The sequence below is a fragment of the Mustela nivalis genome, assembly GCF_964662115.1.
Source record: "Mustela nivalis genome assembly, chromosome: 6".
NCBI lineage: Eukaryota > Metazoa > Chordata > Mammalia > Carnivora > Mustelidae > Mustela > Mustela nivalis.
In genome coordinates, this window is record NC_139025.1 from 30122817 (window position 1) to 30141625 (window position 18809).

At 40.0% G+C, this 18809-nt stretch overlaps 1 protein-coding gene across 2 annotated transcripts in view; it reads right to left on the bottom strand.

The window, feature by feature from the left end:
• The window catches only part of PPP4R3A (protein phosphatase 4 regulatory subunit 3A), a 37461-nt gene extending 18856 nt beyond the window's left edge, over positions 1 to 18605 (bottom strand). Inside the window, exons 1-3 of one of the 2 annotated variants that reach the window (XM_082733954.1) lie at positions 17240 to 18605; positions 7134 to 7189; positions 3680 to 3778 (exon numbers count right to left, since the gene is read on the bottom strand). In XM_082733954.1, coding sequence (XP_082590080.1) covers positions 3680 to 3778; positions 7134 to 7189; positions 17240 to 17381 — 297 coding nt within the window. In that variant the 5' untranslated portion in view covers positions 17382 to 18605. The remainder of the gene's footprint in view (positions 1 to 3679; positions 3779 to 7133; positions 7190 to 17239) is intronic. The other variant, XM_082733953.1, reaches the window with a different exon arrangement.
• Between the last annotated feature and the right edge of the window lie 204 nt (positions 18606 to 18809).

The window sequence follows — 18809 nt, forward strand, 5'->3', positions numbered from 1 at the left end:
ATGTAATTTTAAGCAACAAGGAAAATTTTAACATCAATTCCAGAAAGCAAGGCCCAAAGAATATGCACAAACTGCTTCTGGACCAAAGTGGGTCACTGATGTGTTGTGAATGCTGGCCGGTGGCCCAAAAACACAAGTAAGAAAACTGTGGGAAATAAGTGTCCTCACACAAAAATGAAACCATATAAAAATTAACTGCAACATACATGTAGCAGAGCATAATACAGTAAATTCCCCAAGAAAATCTACCCAAAGTAACCAAACCATAGTTTTCCCTTCTGTTCACCCAAACCTGTAGCTTTCTTCCCCCCCAGAAGCTCTAGAAATTTGTCATAAACCTCAACTTTATGTCAGGACAGGGACTCTAATGATAAAAACATAACTTAGAAGTCTTCACAAATACATTTTGAGATAGAAGAATAGTTTTACCCAAAAGTCAAGGACTTATTCTGAAATAAAATCAGTTTTTCTATGTTGGCCTATAATTTGAGACTGTCTAAAACAGGCCAAGGTGAATGCTAAAGAAATGGAAAATGGAAAAATTAGATGTACATGAAATGGCCAAGAAATTTAAATTGCTTAGCATGATTAAGAGAGACTGTTAATGGATACGGGAAGGGAAGAAGCCTGGAATAGTTCTTGAAATATGTTGCAAGTTGATAGTGTCTTGACCTTAACCCAGTGGGCAGTACCACCGAAAGGCAACTAGGCACATTCACAGATTGTACCTGGCATGGTCTCAGGCTGGCTCTGAATCTGTTAATGATATAAATTCTCAATACAGCTTTAGATTCCTGGAACTCAATCTATGGCTTTACCTAAAGAAATGTGATAGCATTTGATTAAAAAGCCAAGTATAAAGGGACAAGAGCCCTTACCGTAATGAAAATGCTATCTTTAAAAAAAAAAAGCTATCTTTTTTTTTTTTTTTAAGCTTATTTGCAAATAGGAAGGCTAAGAAAGTCACCGAAAAGGCCTGTGGTTAGGATTTTCTTGGAATCTGATATGCTCAGAGAATTAAGGTAGAATTGTAATGATTTGACAAATACATTTCAGCCTTACTGAATGGAGCAACAGAAGAATGAAAACAAAAGGTAGAATAAGCTAGAAGAGAGTCTTCCTTAAGAGAAAGGTTAGTAAAGGGACGCCTGGGTGGCTCAGTTGGTTAAGTAGCTGCCTTCGGCTCAGGTCATGATCCCAGCGTCCTGGGATTGAGTCCCACATCAGGCTCCTTGCCACACAGGGAGCCTGCCTCTCCCTCTGACTCTGCCTGCCACTCTGCCTGTGTGCTCGCTCGCTCTCTCTCTCTCTCTGACAAATTAAAAAAAAAAAAAAAAAATCTTTAAAAAAAAAAGAGAAAGGTTAGTAAGTCTTAGCAGTCTGTCTGGACAGATATGAAGAAAATGAGAAGGTGAAGGCCATGAAAGGTCTATAAAAGAAAAGAGACACACCCAGACCTAGTAACTACTATCAAGGAAGATATTGGAAAATGGAGACACTTTCTGCTGTTTCTAGATCAAAAAACAACGAGTAGCGTTCAAGAAATAAAAAGACGTTAAGACCTCAAAGAGCAAAATGTAATGAATTCTCTAGAACAAGACAGGATCTAAAAATTGCTAAGTACAGATGGGATCATGGAAGACTGGTAGAAAACAACATCTTGAATATAAAGTGTGCACAAGTAAGGTTAGATAGAAAATAACAAAACAGACAGTGATTCCTAGTTAAGTTACTCTAGAGAAAGTAGAGAACTACTACTACCTGTGCCCCAAGTGTAAATGAAGAACTACAGACTAAGGAAAAGTATAGTAAAGATCCGACAATTTGCTAAAGGAGAGCCAGGCCTGACAGCAATGCACTGAGTCCAGGTGTGAGTTAAATATTGGCTAAACAGAAGACTGTGTCCAGGGTGGGATTGTTCGACTCAGAGAAGTGAAGGAGAACAAGATCTATATGAGCAATGGGTGCTGTTAGCATACCCAAGCTCCTCAATCTCTTCTCTTTCTATGGGAGAACTCCACAGGACACAAATCTAGAGGCAGGCTGTGAATACAACCGTATGGGAAAGCAAGCAAAAAACAAGTATGAAGAGGCATTCAGGTACAAACCTAATTCTTCATAGCAGAAGGAAAGGGAAGTTCGACAGGCAGGTTACTATATGAAAAATACAGCTGAGTAGATGATCTAGCAGAAATAAATTCTACGAGGTAAGGAACACTGTGCCTCAAGGACACAAAGCTTTATTAAGGCCGTGGCTCTCAAGCTTCAGGGTGCATGAGAATCAGCTAAAGCAGGAATTGACAAACTAGAGCCAAACATGGCCCACCACCAATTTTCATAAGTAAAATTTTACTGGAAGAGAACCATGGCTGTTTATTTATGTGTTATGTATGGCTACTTTCGTAATACAATAGCAGAGTTGAACAGCTATTCAGCTGTGTGGCCCACAAGGCCTAAAATTATTTACTATCTCACCTTCTACAAAGAAGTCTGACCTAGAGGGCTTGTTCAAGTATAATTCAAATACAATTACTGGGACCTACTCACAGAATTTCTGATTCAGTAGATCCAGGATGGGGGTCCCAGAATTTCCATTTCTGTCAGTTCCCAGGTCACGCTGCTGGTCTGAGAACCAGTGAATTAAAGAATCTGCTGAAGGGGGCACCTGGGTGGCTCAGTCGTTGGAGGTCCGACTCCTCGGATTTGATGTGGGATTCAGCTGTGGGTTTGGCCCATGTCAGGCTCCATGCTCAGTGGAGAGTCTGCCTGAGATTCTCTCCCCCACCCCTCCCCTCTCTCATGTGTACACTCACTCTCTCAAATCTTAAAAGAGAAAAAAAATCTGAAGATTATTCTCTAATTAGAATAAATGTGAAGACAGAGAAGCTGTCCTTAGAAGACATTGATTTAAATTAGTCTGTAACAAGAGCCAATGGCTTTAGCATATAATAAATGCAGAGTGCATAATAAATGCATAACCAACAAGACTGTGGAGATTATGTCACTAGTCCAAGGTACTAGAGACACTAGGAAATTCTAGAATCAACTGACAACATGCAAGATGAGGCTGAAGAGATAGTCGAGTCACAAGAAGTTACTGAATAAAGTGATATTTAAAAATTGGCATTTTTAAAAAGATTCTCTATCTGTGGTATGGATTTGGGAAGACCAGTCAAGATGAAAGAAATAAACCAGGCCAAGAAATGATGGTGGCTTAGTAAACTGTGTTAGCAATGAAAACAAGGATAAGTGAATAAATTTAAGATTTATAAAACTAAAGGACTGAATGGATTAATTGATGAAGGAAGGATAAATAAAACCTCCAAGTTTCTGGTTTCAGCAACTGGATGACACTGACTGAGATGAAAAAGATGGGAGAATGAACAGATGTAGGGGAGATTAAGTTTGGTTCTGGACTACTGAATCTGAGATACCACTGACCACTTATGACGGAGCTCTCAAAGGCCGCTAGATACAGAAGTTCAGCAAAGGTCGTGGCTGGACAGTCTGGTGTCAGTAAATTGTACTTTCCTATAAATCAACTTTTCACAGACAATAATGAATTTAAGAGATCAATATGAAATGCTATTTATTTAAACTCTTGGGCACCAGCTAAAAAGCACAGCAAAAAACCCAAAATACTTAGATAGCATATTGATTTTCTAGTTTTTAAAATTACCTGACATATTTTCTCCCAAATTTCATCACATCCAGCTTTTTCTTGAAAGCTAAGAGCCAAGTCATAATTTTCTGCTTCAGACCACACAATCAAAGTGTCCTTGAGAGGGGGAAAAAAAAAAAAAGGTCTGATTAACATCCATTAACTATCACAAACTTCTTCAAAGTACAAGGCAAATGAAAAAAGCAACAAAAAACTGAGAACAGTACTAAGCAACATTGATACTGTGATTGACAATGCCTTTTCACACCTAGCTCTGTTCACCCTATAAAATGAAAACATTGTTTTCCTTAAGGAGAAGTTAACCAGAATATGAAAAGCACTACAAAGTGACCAATCTAAATGTACTGAAAGATACAAACTAAGCAAGTATCAATTCTTTGCTTGCATATTAGATTACATGTTATGCTCTAGGCAAATGCCCAGAGAGGAAGTCTGAGCATACAATAACCAGGGCATGTCAGGAATGTGGGATTAATAACTAAAACCCCTTTTCTCATCTATTATCCACATTGAATGTTGTTTACCTGAAACACACGAGGCCCATGAAATTATTTGCTAAATCTGTAATATATGAGATTTACCTGAGTAACAGTTTTCTTTTTAACTTTCACCAAAGTGCTATGGTTGAAGAAGCAAGATGCTCCTGCCACCACAGCCCATTTACTCCTGTTCAGAGAGACTTTTATTTAATGATAGTAAGTGTAATGAACAGTTCAACAGTTTTTATTAACATTTAATCTCTGCAAGACACTACACTTACAGTACTGACACCATTTTATATTTCCTGTAGTACAGTCTGTATACTACAATATGCATCATTACCACAAAAATATTTACAGGATCTAAGGTATCTTCTTAAACTTACTGACAGTAAGATAAACATATATACTGTTTCAGAGCCATCAACCATTTCAAAAAAGAGCCCACTCATTGAGAGGGGTTTGTGAATCATCTTCTATGTGAAATACTGAGTGGTACTGGGTAGAGTTACATTTTAAAAAAAGAAGTCTGGGGCTCGCCTGGGTGGTGGAGTCGGTAAGGTATCTGACTCTTGGTTTCGGCTTAGGTCATAAGCTCAGGGGCGTGATAATAAGCCCTTCGTCAGGCTCTGCACTCAGTGCATAACATGCCTGAGATTTCTTTTCCTCTCCTTCTGCCCCTGAAGCTCCTGTGCACGCATGCTCTCAAATAAATAAATAAAATATTAAAAAAAAAAATAAAAGAAGCCTAACATAACAATGATCATATAGCAGTTTTTCAGGCAGGTCCAAAGAGAAGAACTAGGAGAAGTCAGAGTTAGAGGGATGATGAGTACAGTGTAAAGGAAAAATAATTCAATCTAATAAGTAACTGAAAGGAGCCAGGCAAACTCTAGGTGAGCATCTATAGGGATGATAAAAGTTCCTACACATTAAGAAGGAAACAGGACTAGACCAGCTTTAAGGTACTTTAAAAAAATATGTCTACATGGAGGCAGTTTCCAATAAGATACTTATGGATCCCCTGATGTTGTTTGCTAAACTGCGTATTAATTCTTTTTAATTACATAACTGTCAACAATGAGGACGAGTAGTCTCTCATTGAACTAAAAGGGGTATCAGCTGAAAGTAAATAAATGATCATTTGACTGGGCTGTACAGCATTACTAACAGAATAAATCCACAATTTTTATTCAGAATTTTAAACACGAGATCAAAGACCATGTTTACTATCTTCATGAACTTCTAGAGATCATGGATAGCAGGCATCCATTCTACAGTGACTAAGCAGCTGTTCAAACTCAAAATAATTTACATTAACACTGTAAGATCAAGGGATGCTTAGGTGGCTCAGTCAATTAAACTCTAACAAATAAAATCTTAAAAAACAACAACAACATAAAACATTGTTAAGATCAACACGCAAGAAATGAGTCAGCTGTGTAGCCTCCCTGAGTCTGTTTCTTCATCTTTAAACTGGGTATAATACATACAGTTGTGAAAACTGGTGATAAAGACCCATTGAAACGAAAACCAGTATCACATTGGTGTAAGTTAGATTTAAAACAACTATAAGCAATTAATGCTGGTACAATGTAAATTCAGAATCATCTGTAGGCTTAAAACAGGGCACAATTAGATATAAACTCTTAAATGCTCATTTGACAAATTTAGAATTTTGAAAATTTTAGGAACTGCTCTTCTGTTTTCCCTAAGGATTCTAATTTTCACCAAAGCATCCTATTTACCATCTAACAACCTACAGCTTAAGACACATGGATTTCTTCATTCATCCTCAAAAGAGACTTGATCTTTTCTTTTTCTTTGGATGGGCTTTTACTCTTCAACTGACTGAAGCCTCAAAACACGAATTTATGTATTTAAGTATAGAATATCAAAGACAAAATACTCTAGTCTCCAGCCATTCCAATCAAACCAAACAGTTTTCTTAAGAAAACTACATGCAAAGTATTAGTAGACCATTACACTATCAAGAAAATATTTCTATTGTACCAAATGTTTTTTGGACAAGCAAATCACCATTAAGCAGATTTAGTGGAGTTAGTAACAGCTTTCCTATTTACTATCTGTGTGACCTGAAGCTAGTCACAATCTTTAGGGATCATCTAATGTACAAAATAAACGCAACACTAACTTCCTTATAGTAGTATTTTAATGGTCAATGATAAAGCAAAGCACTTTATAATTTATTTATAGAGTAACAGTAATATATACATATGAATGTGCTAGTAATATTCTTTATTCTAAATTTATTTCTGTAACTTCAGGGCACTGGGGGGACTGATACTGCCTTCACCGGCTTGATACAGCACTCAGTACATCTGTGTGTGTTTATGTGTATGTTCTGAAAAAATACCTTTTGATGATAGTGCTAGTTGCCCTACTAAGTAGAGAAAGATTTACTTTCAGATATTGCTTGTTCATGCGTAGGGTACAAGAAAGAGTGTACTAAAACTGAAAGATGCCTTAATAAACTGCATCATTAGCCTATCATCATATTATTATAAGGTCCTATTCAGGCTACGTAACAAATCAGATTTTTACCTACACTGGGTTGCTGTATAGGGACAGAAATGTCCCTTCTGCACTAGCATCTATAATAGCAAAGGAAGTAGTTTCTACCACTTTGTTGTGTTAATAGCTGATTATTACATCAGTGGTCACTTTTTATTCTTTTAGTAGAAACAAGAAAACTTGTTCTAGTTTTAACTTTTGAGAATTAAATTTTGGTTTTAAAAGTATCTGGAGCAAAAACTTAGCTTAAATTGAAGCAATTTTTTTAAAGTTTAAAATAAAATGATTGCTAAAATCACATTTTAGAATCAGGCTGGGAAAGTATGTTGTAACCCGTTTTAAATTTTTCACTGTTAAGGAATTGGTGGCAAATTTTCATTTAATCACCCAACTGAGAGGATAATATACAAAGTAAAACAACATCTTCAAAATTTTACCTGTTGTTTCTGATATGCAGTGTTAGGATTTATTTTGGATTCTAAGAGTAGAGAACCTGGGAAACAGAAAAACAAAACATTCCATTATGCCATTGCAAAGCAGCATTACATTCCACCATACACACACACACTTCCACCTTTCTTGACCACTCGATACACACTAACTTCAGTTAAGGAAACAGTATGTTTAAAAACACACTTAAATATAATAAAACTTGTAACCCAAGAAATGCTTGCTTTATGCAGTTTACTTTTAACAAAGACACGATCATCTGAAGAGTAAAGGACTGGATGGTAATAGAGATCCAACAACTTAGGGCAGCACAGGGAAGTAAAAGGGCACTGCAGAAAGCCAGGTGACCGGTGATTTGGATACAATCCATCACCCCAGTACATCCAAATATTACACTTCACCTTCAAAAAGTCTCTTTTGTCTGTTCCAGAATTATCACACTTCATCTTCAAATAATCAATTTTTTCCCCATAGTCTGCTAATTTTATTTTGCATATTTTTGTCTTTTCCCTGGCAGTAAGACTTGTGATATTCAGAAAATAACTACTGCTTTATAATAAAGTGCAAATCTTAAGACCAGCTTTTATGCCTCTCCCCTCACTCTAGTTCCAGTTTATCCCCAAAGTACTATCTAAAGACAAGAACTGGCCTGAAATGCTTAAGAAGCAGCGACTTTCTCTGCAGCTGTCCTTCATCCAAATCTTTCATTTCCTTTCCTACTACATGTCACGATTACTTTCCAATTCAAATAGCGGGCTAGGCAGCTCAGAAAAGTGGGCTTCTTTACATTCCCAAATTAGTTTGCTTCTGTTAAATTCATTTACTAATTTAATGATACCGTCTCAGCTGGAGATTTACTGACCATTCTACTCTGTGCTCAGAACAGTGCTAAGTGATACCGAATGCAATACAGTTTCAGCCATTTACCAAGATGTAAGGACTTAATTTGGGAACATCCTCCCACTTCACTCAAATCCTCCTCAAGCACAGGTAAAATAATTCCAAATCTGTCTTTTATTCTAGTCTACTTTGGTTACTTAAGGTAACCAAACAGTCTCCATATTTTTCCCACCTATACCCCCCAACGCCCCATTTCTTTCAGGCCTTTTTTTTTTTTTTAAACGATTTTTTAACTATTTTTTAAAACTATTTTTAAACTTTTTTTTTAAACTATTGCTGGCTCACTCAGACAAGTATCCTCATATTCTAGAGGAAATTTGTTTTAATCTTCCTCCTCTTCTCCCAACCTTTGCCTTATTAATTAAAAACAAATTTCCAGTGCTTCAATTTTCTTTATGCACTACTAATGGATTTTTTTCTTTTGGTAATTATCAAGAGTTGTCCAGTGATGCAGTCATAACAAGAAAAAGCAACAAGCAAATGAACTCAATGTCTAGAGTCTCTCAAAGGATTAAGTCTCCAACTTTCTGCATGAATATCCTTCCAGTTTTTTCTATATACAAGAACAGAAATTGCAATCATTTCCCAGTGAAATCAGAATATGTTAGTTACATTAAGATCAAACTTACTTTTTGTGACATACATTCAATATGTGGTTTCTAGGAGAAAATACATCTCAAAAAAACCACTTTGAAATATATCACATCCTGAAAAACAATCCATCTTTAGAAAACTACAAAAACAGTAGAATGAAACAACTGGATTACTTTGCAACATTCAGAAGATGCAAAAGGTCTAGCGTCCTAGAACCAAACTAAGTAAGTCTTTTTAAAAGTGAAACCTTACAAAAGCAAACCTACCCAAAAGAAAATACTGGACGTCACTGATAAATGATAAATGGATATGTTCAAAGTCAAAATCTATGCTACAAATAATACCACTGAGAGTGTGAAAAGACAACCCACAGAATGGGAGAAAGTATTTGTAAATCACATATCTGTTAAGGAATTTGTATACAGAACTCTAACAACTTAAAAAGACAACCCAATTTAAAAATGGGCAATAGATCTGAACAGATATTTCTTCACCGAAGACACACAAATGGATGACGAACATATGAAAAGATGCTCAATATCATTAGTTGTCAAGGAAATACGAATCAAAACCACAAATAAGATACCATTTAACACCTGCTAAGAAGCTTACAATCAAAGACAGTGCTGCCAATAATAAGTGTTGCCAACCACATGGAGAAATTGGAAACCTCATACATTTTGCTTGTGGGTATATAAAAAGGCATCCACTCTGGAAAACAGTTTGGCAGTTACTCAATTGCTAGTTACCAGCAATTCCACTCCTAGGTGTATACCCAAGAGAAATGAAAACATACGCTCACAAAAATATGGGTACATGTTCTTAGCAGCATTTCTAATAGCAAAGAAGTGCAAATAATCCAAATGTCCAAAACCTAATGAAAACTATTCAGCTACACAAAAAGAAGTACATGCTGGATGAACTTTGAAAACATTACAAGTGAAAGAAGCCAGTCACAAAAGACTATGTATAATATGACTGTTTTTATATAAAATGTACAGTGTGCAAATAGAGAAGATGTATTGATTAGTGGTTGTTTGGGGAGGAAAGGAGGAGTGAATGGGTAGTGACTGCTTATGGGTACATGATTTCTTTCAGAGAGAACAAAGTATTCTAAAATTAGATTGTGGTGGGGTGCCTGGCTGGCTCAGCCAATAGAACATACAACTCTTGATCTCAGGGTTGTTAAGTCTGAGCCCCATGCTGGGTGTAGAGATTACTTAAAAAATTAAAAAATTGGAGTGATAGCTGCATGACCCTGTGAATATACTAAAAAACAATGAATTATACACTTTGAATGAATTATATATAGCATGTGAGAAACATTAATTTAAAAAGGTGTAAATATTCATACAGTGGAATACCATATTATAAATATTAATGGATGAACCAAATACGTGAATGCAACATGAATGCAAGAAACCGCAAAGAAAAATATACACCATGTAATTCTATTTACATAAACTTCAAAGGGTAGCAAAAATTAATCTATGGTGCTAGCAGGCAGGGGGAGATAGTGACTGTGAAGGGACATGAAGAAGACTTCCAGAGTGCTGGTTATTTTGTGAAAATTCACCAAGTTGAATACTTACCATTTGCGTAATTTCTTGATCTATTAACACTTCAAAACTATTTTTTTTAATAAGTAGGGGTAAACAACATAAGGCACAGGGGTGAAGTTATCACTTCAAATTGTACTTTCAAGAAACATATCTCAAACACTGTGTGTCAACTATACTCCAATTAAAAGAGAAAAGGACAGAGTGCCTGGGTGGCTCTGTCTGGGTGGCTGGTTGGTTAAGCATGAACCCTTGATCTCATCTCATGTCTTGGTCTCAAGGTCAAGAATTCAAACCCCACACTGGGCTCTATGCTGGGTGCGGAGCATACTTAAAAAAAGGAAAGAAAAACACATACCTAACTTGGCTGCTACTAAAACAAAACAAAAACCAGCAGGGGAATTAACTATTATTTTTCAAGTACCAATCCCTTTGCATTTGCTTCAAAACTCTCCATAAAGTTACAGGGTCAGAGTAATTAGAAAGGAAAAATCCGTAACTGAAAGCTTGGGAAGTGTGCCCTCCCAAAGCCCTAGCTAAAACAAGAAATAAGTAGATAACTGGAAGCTTCTGGTGTTGGTGAGTTTTTCTTTACTGGGTCATTCAAGATGTTAAGAGGAAGTATCTCTCCTGAAACACAGGACAGACCAAAGGCACCACCTTAGAAGTCCAGCTCTGGTCCCCAAATACCATGCTCCCTAAGAAATTGGTGGGCTGGAGCATGAAAAACTGCCTTTTAGTTTGGGGGCTAGAAAAATAATAAAGACATATTTCTAGTTTTATTTCTATGCCATCTACTAGGTTCCCTTTCCCCATCTCTTAGTTTCTACTGGATCAAGTTATCAGTGCTTTACCAATCAATGGAAGAAGATCCAGCTGAGTGTTAATATGAACTTTTTGAGGCCATTTTATCCTTCTCTATCAGCTTTTAAAATAGTCCCCTTTGGTCCAACAGTTCTGGGAAATTAGCCTACATCTCACAGTGCCAAGTATATGAACAAATAAGTCACTGGTAGTGTAATGGTAAAAAATCTAGAAACAATCTCTATGCCAAGCTGTTCTCAACGTGTGGGACCTCAGGGAGTCTGGAAAATCAAAACTATTTTCAAATTATTACTACTAAAAGGTTATTTGCTTTTTCCACCCTTGTTTTTTCTCAGCATCTATACTGTGTTATTACAAACAACTGAATGCAGAGGGTTAAGAATCCTTTTTTAAAAAAATTAAACCAGACATTAAAGAGATTTGTAAAAGTGTAAAACAGTAACACTCTTCTCACTAAATGCTGATATAATAGCTTTTTAAAGAATTAAAGTCTAATGTGGCAATATCAGTAGATACAAGCCACATAAATAAAAGCTTTTCAGAATCCCCAATTCTAAGAGTATAAAGGTATCCTGAGGAAGGTTTCAGAAATAATGCTACAACAGTGTACTGTGTGAATTAAATGTGTACAATGAAATACTGTGCTACTCTTAGATGACAGATCTGTGTATCCTCACATAGATGCCCCAAATAGACAAAAAGGAGGTCTGTATACTCAGAAAGTGGGGGAACAACGGTACAGGAGGGAAAATGGCACTCAAAACATCGCCAAGACCATTGCAAGTAGAAGTTGTCAAACCTGGATAAGCAAGAAAGATGGACAATAAAACATTTAGTACAACTACGAGTATACACGATTTTTGGTCATTAAAATTGTTCCCTCCCTGCTTCACCACATGTTTGTTCTTCCTGTAAAATGAAACAGGAAAGCTCTTCTTGTATTCTGTTGCGAATCCCCAACACACCTCTATCAAAACAAACACCTCCAGGGAGTGGGGTGGTAAGTAGCTGGTAGTCCTGAGTGAAGTTATCATTCCAAAAGTGTTTAAATCCGAGAACTGCAAGTAGTGCCTGCAGCCTGGATCCGGCCGACAGACAGTTTATTTGAGTTGTAGTCTTAACACACATACTCATATGCTGAATTTGTGCAAATATTTTAAAAAATGGAAAGAATGTACATTAAAAAAAAAAAACACAAAAACCAAAAACCTAGATTTCTGGCTGAGTGCAGGAAAAAAAAGACCACAGAACTACCCAATCAAATTATCAATACATGAAGACAAGGTTAGAAAAAAATAACACCTCACAGGGTTGCTACATTAACTAAAAATTCATATTAAAGTCCCTATCCCAGCACCTACTATATAACCAGCACTCAATACTTGTTTCTCTTAGAGCATGGACAAAATAGCATTTCACAAGCATCACTGTGCTGTTAAACAGTAGAGAAATTAGTAATGATAATAATCCAGAAACCCATTAGAACGAAAAACTAACAGTTCTACTACACTGCTTAAGAAAAACATTTTAGTATATAATATTTAGGAAACATTCCAAAAAAACTGTTAAGATTTTTAATCTTTTTTTTTTTAAAGATTTTATTATTTATTTGACAGAGAGAAATCACAAGTAGACAGAGAGGCAGGCAGAGAGAGAGAGAGGGAAGCAGGCTCCCTGCTGAGCAGAGAGCCCGACGCGGGATTCGATCCCAGGACCCTGAGATCATGACCTGAGCCGAAGGCAGCGGCTTAACCCACTGAGCCACCCAGGCGCCGCTTACAGTGTTTTTTAGCAAGAAATTTCACTTGTTTAGAAGATATCACTCCCCTTCACTGGAGAAATGAGAAACGGAGTTTCTGTAACTTTTATGGTTCTATGTCCAATATCAACCTACTAACCAATCAGATTCAAGTAGTTAAAGAAACATAGGTCCTAATCTTAGTTTAGATTTGGATAAATACTTAAGGATTTCAGAAGGACTAGGTCCAGCTCTGTCACAATATCTAGACATCGCTGGTATATCATCCTTATTAATGCTCAAAATAAGGGCAGCAACCCAAGTACTGTGCTTCATTAATGGGAAGAAAAGAATCATCAAAAATGAATTAATCGAAGTCCAAAATATCATCTGGACAGTACACAAGGGTAGGCTTTAAAACTAGTCCGTATTCACTCTCTCCTAATTTTGTGGCTCACGATTACACACAGCATTTAAAAACTGAAATGAAGGCTCAGAGTGGGGGGAGGGGGGATAGCCCTACATTAAAAGATCCCGTGCCTGCGTCAGGCCTTCACTACACTCAGGCCCTATCACCTATACCCAGAGTGCCTGATGGACTTCAAAACGTCAGAAGTTACCACACACAGAAGATGGTAAGTAAGGGTTTGCTTACCCTAGGCCTAGTAATTTTCTACAAAGCAGGTCTACATGAAGGAAAAAAAAAGGGGGGGGGGGGTAAATGAACTTTTCGAAGTCAAGTATTTCTCCCAGTACTGACACTCAGCTCTTCTCAGTAGCTAAATCTGGAATGCTTACTGTATGCAAGGTTCTATACTGCTTAGTAATTTGTAAGAGGAAAAAAAAATTGCTGATACTTATCTCTGCTCATTTCTTTCTCCACAACAGCCCAAACAAAGCGAAACAAACCAGGCTTTCCACCTAAAGTGTTCTGACCTCCTTTTCTAATTATAGTGGGGGTGAGGCACTACCTACAACCAAGTTCTACAAGAGGCAGAGGTAGAGGATTCTAGTTTTTACCATTAGCTAGCAGTGTTAACTTGAACAAAAATATTTCCCCATGCCTCATTTTCTTCATGCCTCAAATAACACTGAAAATTTAACCGTTTAACTTGGAAACAGGCAACTCAGATAATACATGAAACAATCTGAAATATAAAAATAACTTTATAAAACTTAAGGTAAAAACCAAATACAAGAACACTATTATTGATGCCTGGCAAGTAAACCAGAATAAAGAGTATGGATATGATTTTATGTTAAAAAGACATCCTTCAGTGTGTGGAGAAATTCTTAAGTCTTTATCAATTCTAAAATTGGAAGGTAGAAGTGGTAAAAACCATAATGCAATAGTAGAATGATTTGAACATAAAGTGACAAAGCAAGTAAGGGATGACATTATTACCCTTCGTGCAACTTAACAGGCACATTATAAACTGAAAGAAAAAAACAATACCAAGTAATTTTTTGGGGGGAAGATAGAACTTTGCAGGTAGCTGGCTATGACAAAATCTTGAGAAATGAAGTAATCTATCTTCATTAAAGAAAGGGCTATGTTCCTACAATACACTTTTGCCAGTAGGAACCTACTAAATAAGGATGCAACCTATGGGCTCAGTTGCTTGCAAGAACATCTCTTTCCTCCAAGGCAAGGTGGGCTACAGATATGCCAAACCAACCAGTTCAGAGGATAAAGGCACACTTAACTCAGAAAGATGTGCCCTATTATTGTGGAGGCCACAAGCAAGTACTTCCATTCAGAAACTGCCTTTCTGATTTTCGATTTAGTGTCTAAGCACCTCTAACAAGACAAATGCCCCACTTTATGGAAAATCAGAAATACTTTCCACTTTGCTCACCACAATAAAAAGAAAATTCTCAATTATTCTATAATGGAGAATGGGAGAAGCATCAAATAAGGAACGACCCAAACTAGCAGTCCATACAAAAACTCCATGTGGCTTTAAGATACACTGTAATTTTAAGTATCTTTAGGCTAAAAATTCTTTTCATGTTCTTTGAGATAAACTTTGAGCCTTTAAGTATAAAGTAGCAAACTCAAGTGGACAGCAGTAAGGGAGTTTAAAACACACTGTAAATAGTTAATGATACCAATTAATAACAATCTCACCCATAGGCTGTCTGAACTTGTTTCCCCATCTGCAAAATATGGCCAATAACAGTACCTCTATCAGCATATACAAGTAAAGAGTCTCTAGCACAGTAGACACTCGATAAATTTTGATTATCATTCCTATCTGGAGTTTTCCTGTTAGAAAAAAAAAATTATTATCAAACTAGCGATCATTTATGACAGTACTTCATCTAAGTATGCTGCAACCTTCTAAGCCCACTCTCTGGATTTAGTTTTCCTTATATCTTAAATTAACAAGGTCACATCAGTTACATTTATTTCATCTTTCTCTATTAATAAGTAAAAATAAATAAAATTAATAGATAAAATTGAAGGCCTTTTGCTTTTACCATTCAACCTATTTCATTGCAGAGTCCCAAACTTTTCCAAGGGAAGGTGGGAGTTTAGGGGCTATTTCCAAAGTGGTAAAAACAAAAATGGGGGGGGAACCCCAGATCCCAACATTAGTAGGTTATTAGAGTAGGATTCCCTAGATTATGACATCAAAACTTCATGCTTAAAAATACTGTAAACAATGGACTCTGTATAACGAGTCCAATTAAATGTGATCTGACAGTTATTCGTGTTACGAGATTTCAAAGAACTGATTTCAAACCTACACATACTTTCATCTGAAAGTTAACTGAACCTACAAAGCCCATACTTTTCACTCATTATGTAAAAAGTTTTCCAAACATGCAAAGGAGGATATATACTGTGAGAGTAGCTGGTGATATGTGATAGAAACATACAAAAGCACCTGACACATTCAAGCTTGTATTTTCAAGAAGCAATAGGCCTCAGAAAAATATACTCAGTGTATTCAAAATCCTTTAAATTCCCCTGAGAGGAAATAATTTATCTCCAATTAAGTTATATGGGGGTAGCCTTATAAAGATAACCTGTGGACAATATAACTCTAAATTACAACTTTTCAATTCAAATTGAAAATCGATGTCCCTAGAGTCTCTAATTACAGAAAAGTGAGTCTTGTTTGTTTTTCATGGAAATCGGAGTTCTGGATTAAAAATACACTTAAAATTTATTGAGAGGAGGTATGCCTGCCTGGGTGGCTGGGCTGGTTGGGTGTCTCCTTTGGCTCAAGTCAGGATCCCAGTGTCCTGGGATCCAGTCCCCCCCCCCTCTCCTTGTCCTGGGATCCAGTCCCCCCACTGGGCTCCTTGCTCAGCAGGGAACCTGCTTCTCCCTCTGCTTGTGCTCTCACTCTCTCTCTGACAAATAAATAAATAAAGCCTTAAAAAAACTCCTTGAGTTGTAATTAATTCAGATACAGAATAAATACAATTGTAATAAATTGAAATAGCTAGCGTGAAATTAAGGACTAATTTAACAAGACAGATTTTTCAATTCAGAAGAAACAATTCTCAAATACTTTCACATGATGTGAACATTTTAAGCAAAATCCAAGGTATGTCACAGAGGGAAGTGGCAAACCCTAAATAAAGTTTGGAAAAATCTGAAACACATATTTTCAAACAACTGGGTCTTTTGAACCTTGAGGCTATTTCAAAATACGTGAAGCACTGGTACTATGGCAGATAAAGATTTTAAAGTTATCTGCCAACTTCTCCCCCCCCCCACCTGTTAACTGAACCAAATTGTGATTATAAATTTAAGTAATCAAAAAAGCTCGCATAAAATAGTTCCACAGTTGCAAGTCGTTTACACCAACTCAACAAAAAATTCTGCATTATTAGTGAAAAAGACAACACTGGGAAACACAAATCTATCCTCTCAAAGCAAAGAAGCATTTACTCTGCCGAATGCAGTTGCCAGATCCATGAACCGGTGTTGCCAACCTGCGACAGGACCAAAAAGATGTACCAGAAAAATAGTCTAAAGGGGCGGCGCGGGGGTGGGGGCACAGCAAAACGTTCACCAAAGAGTGAAACACCTAAGAACTTTCTTCGCTGCGAGAAAGTTTCACGCCTGCTTTACAGATGAGTGAACTAAGGCAGATCGGATTAATCAGTGCCTTTCTCAAGGTCACTCTAGTGCAAAAAGAACAGCACGGTCCGGGCTCCCGATCCCAGGCCCCCGACCTCTCCACACGCCCAGGCAGCACAGCTCAAATGTGCTGGGCTCCCCTCGTCCCCGCAACTGCTACCAGGCGCTGGGAAGAAAGACATTTCGAGCGCTCTCCGTGCAGCTAGTTCCGAGAGAACTGGGGTGCTGGTGGCCCGCCCTCCCCCACGGCGGCAGCCACCCCAGTCCAGTCGCCCCCGCCGTTCTCTTAGCGGGCCACTAGCCCTCAACAACCAGGGATGTGGCCCGGGAGCCGTGGAGGAAGGCAAGGGACCCACCCCAAGGGGCTTCACTTACCATCGCTCTCGGCCCTGACAAGCAGGGACATGCCCTTCAGCCGCTCCACGTAGCCGGACGACACATGCCCGGTGCCCCGGTCGTCCCACTGCCGGTCCTCATTGAGCGTGTAAACCTTCACCCGCCGCCGGGTGTCGGTCATCGTGCCGCCCGGGGACCGGGGCAAAGGCCCCGCTGGAGTCGCCCAGGAAGCGGGCCGGGACACGCGGGGGCCAAGGCGGGAGGACGCCCGCAAGCGGAGAACTCCTGGGCCTCACTGCCGCCGCTGGCCGTCGCGGGGCCGCGGGGCCGCCCGCATGGCCCGCTCCCGGGCCCGAGCTCTGGGCCCCGGTCTTTCCTCGCCTCCGACTCCTCGGCGCTATTGTCCAAACCGGGCGAGCCCGACCGCCCCGAAAGGGGCGCGCAGCGCTTCACAGCTTCCGGCCCGATGCGGTAGCAACTCGGGGCGCTTGTCACTGCCCTGCTCCCGCCTCCGCCATGATCTCCACGAAGCCGCTTCCCGCGCCGCCGCCGCCTCCTCAGGCCGCCGCCGCCATGTTTTCCTTCCTTATACCTGGCCCTGCCACCGCAGCCAGTGGCTCCGCTCTGCTCGCCTGCTTCAAATGCCCCAAGCCGAGGGGCGCCTGCTCCTGTTGCAACTGCTGCCAATGGGCGGGAGACTGGGAGGGCCCCCAGGCGCACAAGCGCTCCAGCCTCCTGGAAGTCCCTTTTCCTTCGCCGCTGCCGCCGCCTCTTCCGTCTTCCTCACACAGCCAAAGCCGCCGCCATCTTGGTTCGCCCCTCAATAGCGGCGCGCGGGGCCACCCAGGCAGCAGCTGCAGGGGCGGCCCGTTGGCCCCACCATTTAAAGAGACAGGAGCGAGGCCCGGAGCCTCGCTGCGGCGGAGGCCTCGGACGGAGGCGGGAGGCGGGCGCCGAGTTGCCGAGGTGGCGGGAGCGCAGGGAGCGGAGGAGGCGGAACGCTGGTCGCGCCGGTGACGGCCCGGGGCTCCCTCGCGCTCCCTGCACGCACCGTCGTGCGAGCGCGGGGCAGCGTGTGCGCCGTCGCGCCCTGTGTTCGTCATCAGCCCCGCTCGGTGATTCGAAAGGGGCGTGGAGCCCGCCCCCGGCCTCAGCGCGCCTGCCCGCCGCGCGCCTGGCGTCTTCTCTCGCAGTCCGGTGGCCGCATCCTCTGTCTGCGTTCGGGACGCCGGGCCGCGTCGGGGTGGGGCTCTCCCGCGGCAGCTCCCCTTCCCTGTCCACGAGTGTTCTCTCCCAGACCTGGGGCGCACTGCCGGGGAGGCACCAGAGCCTCGCGGACTTCAGGTGTTTCTCCTTTGGGGAGAAACGGAAAAGCTTCCGGGAAGGGCCACAGGTTTGCCCGGCGAGGGCAGCCGCAGGCCTGGGAGCCGCCATGGGGCACGCGCCGGTGTGGCGAGTCTAGAAACGGGACGGCTGGTGCCAAGCCCGAAGGAACGAGACTAAAAGCTCAGTTTACAGTCTAGCTGCTACCACCAGTCCTTTATTCTTTACCAGAACTGTTTTTTTCCTAGTCCTCCATGTTGCAAAAAGGAACTTGAAGGGCTCACGA